This window comes from Sapajus apella, unplaced genomic scaffold (assembly GCF_009761245.1).
Source record: "Sapajus apella isolate SASKATOON/1434 unplaced genomic scaffold, GSC_monkey_1.0 scaffold78, whole genome shotgun sequence".
Taxonomy (NCBI): domain Eukaryota; kingdom Metazoa; phylum Chordata; class Mammalia; order Primates; family Cebidae; genus Sapajus; species Sapajus apella.
The window spans coordinates 5,181,150-5,189,003 of record NW_022437018.1 but is presented as its reverse complement, the minus strand read 5'-3'; the positions used below and the strand labels follow the sequence as shown (position 1 = coordinate 5,189,003).

At 45.8% G+C, this 7,854-nt stretch overlaps 1 protein-coding gene across 2 annotated transcripts in view; it reads right to left on the bottom strand.

Moving 5' to 3' along the window:
- NRBF2 (nuclear receptor binding factor 2) overlaps nt 1–6,108 on the bottom strand; it is a 30,263-nt gene extending 24,155 nt beyond the window's left edge. The window contains exon 1 of one of the 2 annotated variants that reach the window (XM_032252589.1): nt 5,854–6,108. In XM_032252589.1, the coding sequence (XP_032108480.1) occupies nt 5,854–5,883 (30 nt within the window). In that variant the 5' untranslated portion in view covers nt 5,884–6,108. The remainder of the gene's footprint in view (nt 1–5,853) is intronic. The other variant, XM_032252590.1, reaches the window with a different exon arrangement.
- Between the last annotated feature and the right edge of the window lie 1,746 nt (nt 6,109–7,854).

Below are 7,854 nucleotides of genomic sequence, written 5' to 3'. Positions count from 1 at the left end.
TGCACTCCAGCCTGGGCAACAAGAGCAAAACTCCGTCTCAAAAAATATATATATATATCTAATTGTAAATATTAGAGTTCATCACATACAGCAAAAAGTTTTAATTTGTTTTTGGTGAAATTTATGAGAGCCCCGCAGTTTTGCACAATTCCAGGAGCCATTTTCTACAATTGAACAGCTCTACAGTAATACTCTGTATGTGTTGTCATTCTGCAAAAATTTCTCTTTGTGGACCACAATCAAAACACATAAACACTGATTTATAGAAAGCTCAATATTCTACTTTGAATCTTTCTTTTTGAGACATCATTTCGCCCTATTTGCCCAGGCTGGAGTGCAATGGTGTCATCTCTGCTCACTGCAACCTCTGCCTCCTGGGTTCAAGTGATTCTCCTGCCTCAGTCTCCAGAGTAGCTGGGATTACAGGCACGCGACATCACGCCTGGCTAACTGTATTTTTAGTAAAGACGGGGTTTTACCATGTTGCCCAGGTTGGTCTCAAACTCCTGACCTCATGTGATCCACCTGCCTTGGCCTCCCAAAGTACTCAAATTCCAGGTGTGAGCCACCGTACCCAGCCTAATCTTCCTTTCAAATCCCACTATCACTACTTACCCCGCATTTCAATGTCTTCATCTGTAAAATGGGAAGAATATCTCATATTTAGCTATTAAGAGGAAAAGATTAAAAATGTACATAACGTGTCCAATGCCAATCCCATCACTTAGCAATAATTGCTGGATATTTCTTAGTGCTCTCTACCTCCTTTTTCCAGAGTGCTTCCATCATGCCCAGCTTGTGACAAAGAAATAAATTTTCCTTGGAATTTTTCAGGACAACAAAGAGGTTCAAATTGCCTCTTTTTACCTTGAATATTTTAAAGCCAACATACTTAACAAGGGATAGTTGTACGGGCTCCAGGCATGTACACGGTCATTCCTTGGACCATGATATCTGATTACTTTTCTTACAGAAGCTGGAAATCAAGAGGTTTGCTTCATTAACTCCCTCATGTGATTTAAGAACTGACCACTCTGGAGGGAAACTGTTACTCAAACATTCTCAGCACTCTTAAGGGCTAAACACATAGAAAATGTTTGTGGCCAGGCAGTCACATGGACCCTGTCTTTTGCAGCAGAGGCAAGCAAAACATGAGCAATAGTCATGTACAAATTAAGGTCTAACGTCACTTTCCAAGTCAGCAGCAAACCAAAGAACTAGAAATTATTTCACACTGACACACAGTCACACTGAAAAAGTATGTGGAAATAAATACCTAAATATACACTAATTATAAGTCATAATTTTTTCCTATTTAAAATTGACAGGCTGGGCAGAGTGGCACACCCTGTAATCCCAACACTTTGGGAGGTTGAGGCAGGAAGACTGCTTGAGGCCAGGAGTTCAAGATCAGCGCAGGCAACACAGCAAGACTCCATGTCTACAAAAAGTTTTTTAAAAAATTAGCTGGGCAGGCGGGGCGCGGTGGCTCACGCCTGTAATCCCAGCACTTTGGGAGGCTGAGGCGGGTGGATCACGAGGTCAAGAGATCGAGACCATCCTGGTCAACATGGTGAAACCCTGTCTCTACTAAAAATACAAAAAATCAGCTGGGCATGGTGGCGCATGCCTGTAATCCCAGCTACTCAGGAGACTAAGGCAGGAGAATTGCCTGAACCCAGGACGCGGAGGTTGCGGTGAGCCGAGATTGCGCCATTGCACTCCAGCCTGGGTAACAAGAGTGAAACTCCGTCTCAAAAAAAAAACCTGCCTTAAAAAAAAAAATTAGCTGGGCATGGTGGTGTAAACCTGTAGTCCCAGCTACTGGGGAGGGCTAAGGCAGGAGGGTCCCTTGAGTGTGGGCAACAGAGTAAGACTCTGCCTCTTAAAGAAAAATAGACAAGGCCAGGCATGGTGGCTCACGCCTGTAATCCCAGTACTTTGGGAGGCCAAGAAGGGCAGATCATGAAGTCAAGAGATCGAGACCATCCTGGCCAACATGTTAAAGCCCAGTCTTAAAAAAAAAAAAAAGAAAAATTGACCAAAAAACCTTAACGAAACAAACTTATTCAGAGTGCAAAGACTAGCTATTCTTTTCTTCAGTAGAAGTATAATTTTTCTTTTGACAAACTTCAACCAGAGAATTAGAATGCATTATCTGTGGTACAGATTAAAATGAATATTTCAAACTAGTCTCTTCCAGGTATTAAAAATTCACTGTGAGGCCGGGCGCGGTGGCTCAAGCCTGTAATCCCAGCACTTTGGGAGGCCGAGGCGGGTGGATCACGAGGTCAAGAGATCAAGACCATCCTGGTCAACATGGTGAAACCCCGTCTCTACTAAAAATACAAAAAATTAGCTGGGCATGGTGGCGCGTGCCTGCAATCCCAGCTACTCGGGAGCCTGAGGCAGGAGAATTGCCTGAACCCAGGAGGCGGAGGCTGCGGTGAGCCGAGATCGCACCATTGCACTCCAGCCTGGGTAACAAGAGCGAAACTCTGTCAAAAAAAAAAAAAAAAAAAAAATTCACTGTGAGGAATTTCTGAGGATCAATACTGGAGCAGAGGTACTAAATGCTAACAGAATCTACAGTTCAATAATAGATGAGAACTACATTGAAATGAACATGAGTACAATATGGCAGTATTACTATCAAGAGATCTTGATATCAAAATAAGTCGTGATTCATAATGTATTTAAGTCACTGACCTAAGTAATTACCTAATTCTCTCAGTTTAGGCTTATTTATCTGTAAAACTGGAAAACACATCTTACTAACTTCCCAGGATGCTCTGAGGACACATGATTACAAATCCATGTACCATGAGTCCTTATATACAATGAATTTGGAATACACTATGATGTCATTAGACAAAGCTTAATGCATTAGCAATTCTGAGTATTAAAAAAAAAAGCTGCCCAGGCGCGGTGGCTCATGCCTATAAGCCCAGCACTTTGGGAGACTGAGGCGGGTGGATCACAAGGTCAAGAGATCGAGATCATCTTGGTCAATAATGGTGAAACCCCGTCTCTACTAAAAACATAAAAATTAGCTGGGCATGTGGCGCGGCCTGTAGTCCCAGCTACTCGGGAGGCTGAGGTAGGAGAATTGCCAGGTCGCCTGAGCCGAGATCGTGCCATTGCACTCAGGCCTGGGTAAAAAGGGCAAAACTCCGTCTCAAAAAAAAATAAAAATTAAAATTAAAAAAAAAAAGGAGAATTTAAACAGTCTTGCCACCATTTAATTTTTCCTAAACTGGTAGTGATTCTGCAGTTCCATCTGCAACTGTCACCCAGTTCCAGTCCTCTCACGAACCACCACACACTCGTCGGGCAGTTGGCTGGGGTTATGCTGCAGCCAAATAAAGTGAAACTACTGGAACTGAACCAATGGTCATTTTGCAAGGACACCTGAACTCTGAAGCACTTTGTAAACAGCTGATTATTTCTAGTAACACTCCTATAAAGTTTCAGTATTGAGCTATCCATCATATTTCATTGCAAACTACATGTCGCCTTAAAACAAGAAAAGTTTGGTATTCAAGAAGGGTTGATAAAGAAAAAAAGAAACAAAAAGAAAAAAGAAAACAAGAAAAGTGCAAGGCAGTTCCCTGGTAAGAGTCAGAGTCACTCTGTCCCCCAGGCTGGAGTGCGGTGGCACGATCCCAGCTTACTGCAACCTCCGCCTCCGGAACTCAAGTGATCCTCCCACCTCAGCCTCCCGGGACCGCAGGCAGGCGCCACCACGCCAGGTTATTTTTGTATTGTTTTGTCGAGACCAGGTTTCACCATGTTGCCCAGGCTGGTTAAAACTCCTGAGCTCCTGATCCACCCGTTTTGGCATTCCAAAGTGCTGGGATTACAGGCATGAGCCACGCCGCAGTGCCTGGCCAGTTTCCTAGTTTGGAAAAAAAAAACTCACAAGTGGCTGGTCCGAAGGTAGTGAGCTATCTCAATTGATTGTTCAGTCAGTTACAGATCGAACTCCTTGTTCTACTCTTTCCCTGCTTCTCACCACTGCACTTGACTAGTCTTAAAAATAAATAGAAATTGCCAGGCGCGGTGGCTCACGCCTATAATCCCAGCACTTTGGGAGGCTGAGGCGGGTGAATCACGAGGTCAGAAGGTTGAGACCATCCTGGCTAACACGGTGAAACCCCGTCTCTATTTAAAAAAAAAAAAAAAAAGGCCGGGCGCGGTGGCTCAAGCCTGTAATCCCAGCACTTTGGGAGGCCGAGGCGGGTAGATCACGAGGTCAAGAGATCAAGACCATCCTGGTCAACATGGTGAAACCCCGTCTCTACTAAAAATACAAAAAATTAGCTGGGCATGGTGGCACGTGCCTGTAATCCCAGCTACTCAGGAGGCTGAGGCAGGAGAATTGCCTGAACCCAGGAGGCGGAGGTTGCGGTGAGCTGAGATCGCGCCATTGCACTCCAGCCTGGGTAACAAGAGTGAAACTCCGTCTCAAAAAAAAAAAAAGAAACTCACAAATATAGTCCAATTCTACAGGTAAAAGTTATTAAGTGTAAATAACTCTTACCACCTGGAGCAAGGCCCAACTTAAAACTGGGAGGGGCTCCTCACAGCAGCCAACGTGGCACCAATAATCTTACACTTTTAAAGCTCAAGTCCAAACCTTTATTCTACAAATAGATTTTAAATTAAGGGCTTATGGTCTGGTTATAATCGCTCTTACACTGTCCTATGTACTTATTACAGTTCTAAGTGCTTTACACCTATTTACTCCTTTAATCCGGACAACAAATCTGAAGTAGAGTGAGGTCAAGTAGTTCGCCCAAGGTAACACAGCTATCAAGTGACAAGGTTAGAATTCAAATCCAAGTAGCATAGCTTCAGAACCTATAATCTTAAGCCACCAGGCTCTACTGCTTTACTAGGGCTCAGAGTTCTGAGAGAAAAGAATCCTCTACAGTGTTTTTCAATCCCACCAGCGCAAATGAATTGTAAACCAGCGACTTAAAAGTTCTTCCTGTGTGCAACCTTAGTAATCTAACTTTTGAATCCAAAATGGGTAACCTCTCTGAGAAACTAAAAGATGCTGTGGCCAATCTGGAAAGAATTCGTGTTTCCTGGTGTTAGTGGGGTTCTGCTTTTTTCTAATTGCAACACCTGAAACGCCTTAAAACATAAGTAAACAGGCTATCAGCCATTTTCGTGAGAACAGCGAACACCTATTACACTTTAATGATGCCTAAATTGATAAATCTGAGCTAAAAACAGGATTTTTTTTTTTTTTTAGCTCAGATTTATCAATTTAGGCATCAATCAACAACAATGGCTGTGTTTTTCCCCAGCAGCCTCTAATATAGTTGGGAGAAGACTCAGTTTATGTATGTGAATGTAAGTAAGAAATGAGGGAGAAGTGAGGGGTGAGGAGGCTATTCATTCCTCTCTCTCCAAAGCGGGGCGTCTTAGACCCTCCCGCTTGAACTCAAAATCAGTATCACACATCATTTCTGCCTTGGCCGGCTTCAGTGCCTCTCCAGGCTGTAGGGAGGGTGGCTACGTGGCGTTACGAGGACTTCCCCCAGCCAGAGAGGAGGTGGCAGCCCCAGTTGGTGGCATCCCCTCGCCCAGAGCCCCGCGGCAGGGGGCGCCAGGAGCTTCCCGGGGATCCCCCAGGAGGGCAAAGTCTGAAGTGGCTGGCTTGGAGCCGCACTTCGGCCAGGGCCTGCCTAGCACCCACTCAGAGCCTCTGTGACCACCCCTGCCAAACCGCCCACCCCGGCCAAACCAACCCCCCCGGACTCAAAGGTTAGCCGACGCGCCGGGGACGGGGCTAGGCTCCTGAGGCGAAGGCACCCAAGACAAACGCTGTGGGACACTCACCAGGTTGAGGGGTCCTTCCATTACTTCCATAGACCCCGGGGCAAGCGGTGGCCTTAGGAAGTGAAGCGGTGGCGCCGGGGAACATGGAGGGGACTGCAAGGGAGCGCAACGCAGCCGCAGACACCGCGGCCCTTCTCTGCGACCCAACAGCCAGTGGTGGGCGCAGAGCAAGCAACAACCTCACCACTTCCTCCTCCTGCGCGGCGCCGCGGGCCCGGGCCCGCCCCCTCCGCCGCCGCCACGGCCACGCACAGCGCCATGACGTCACACGCCCAAATGGCCGGTTGGAGGTGGGAGAACAGGGAGTGGGTGGGGCCCAGGGAAGGCGGGGCACCAGCTGCCGTACGCTTGCGAGCGGTCAATCTTTCATCTCGCGAGAAGCATTAGTTCAGTTTCTTGACGTCTCCTCTGACGTCTCGCGAGGAGGTACAACCTTGTTGTTGATGACTTGAAATGGCTGTCTTCTGCAATTCGTCTTTCAAGTTTCCTACTAGATTGACTTTTCCGTGAAACTACTCATCTTCGTTACCCCCTTTCTTGCGCTCCTGTCCACATCTTTATCCTTGTATTTGATTTTTTTTTGAAAAGGCAGATATGGGCCGGGCGCGGTGGCTCACGCCTGTAATCCCAGCACTTTGGGAGGCCGAGGCGGGTGGATCACGAGGTCAAGAGATCAAGACCATCCTGGTCAACATGGTGAAACCCCGTCTCTTCTAAAAATACAAAAAATTAGCTGGGCATGGTGGCGCATGCCTGTAATCCCAGCTTCTCAGGAGGCTGAGGCAGGAGAATTGCCTGAACCCAGGAGGCGGAGGTTGCGGTGAGCCGAGATCGCGCCATTGCACTCCAGTCTGGGTAACAAGAGCAAAAGTCCGTCTCAAAAAAAAAAAAAAAAAAAAAAAAGGCAGATATGAGCAATTCTAGACCATGTACTGGACTAACCCCCCTAGAGGTCAACAAACTCAAATAATTCAGGACTCTGCCCTCAAGTTGCTCACAAACTGATAAGGAAAATAATTTCGGCCTAGCCAAATACAGTACTCGATTCATTTAACGATTATGTGCCAAACCAAAGGCTAGGTTCTTTCTGTCATGGAATTCACTGATAAACAGTTGCGATTTATGCTGGAAAGGCAATACATAGGGAGCTGTGACAGAGTAATCAAGATGGAGTTGGGTGGTAAAGGAAAGCCTCTCGTGGGGCGTGATTTTTTTTTGGAGAAGGGATCTTGCTGATGAGATCCGCTCACTGCATCCTCCCTCTGCCCACTCCTCCCCCAGGGGATCCTCCCACCTCAGCCTCCTAAGAAGCTAGGAACTACAGGTGCCCAAGCCAGGCTAATTTTTGGTTTTTTTTGTATGGGGTTTCGCCATGTTGCCTATGCTGGTCTTGAACTCTTGAGCTCAAGTGAGCTCAATTGATTTGCCTTCCTGGACCTCCCAAACTAATGGAATTATGGGCGTAAACTACCGCACCTGGCTAAGGGTGTGATCTTTAAGATGAAATCTTAAATGCCAGTTAAACAAAGACCTTTCTCAACAAAGGAAATGTCTTATGTCTCAAATCCAAAGGCGATGGCGGGGCAGGGGAAAAGCTGTAGCATTGTTAGGATGCAAGAGAGAGGCAAAAGAAGATAGAGAGATAGGCAACTTCCAAAACATAGGTGGTCTTTGTAGTGCACAATGAAGCATTTGAATTTGACTCAAAGTCCATTGGGAAATAAGTAAAAGGATTAAGCTACAGAATAATCTGCTTTAATTTACAGTTTTGAAAAGATTAATTTCCCTGTAATGTGAAGAACAGATTGTAGGAGGCCTAAGGGAAAATAACCAAGACAAGCCAGTTGATTGACTAATTATTGAAGCTTAGACTGGAATGGAAGTAAGGAAGATTCAGTCATGCATCCACTGTTTACATGGTTATTGTGTTTCTGCCATGTGCCAGAAAATTTAGAAGAGAAGTAGAGATATTCAAGATATGTTTTTGGGCATGGAACTGAA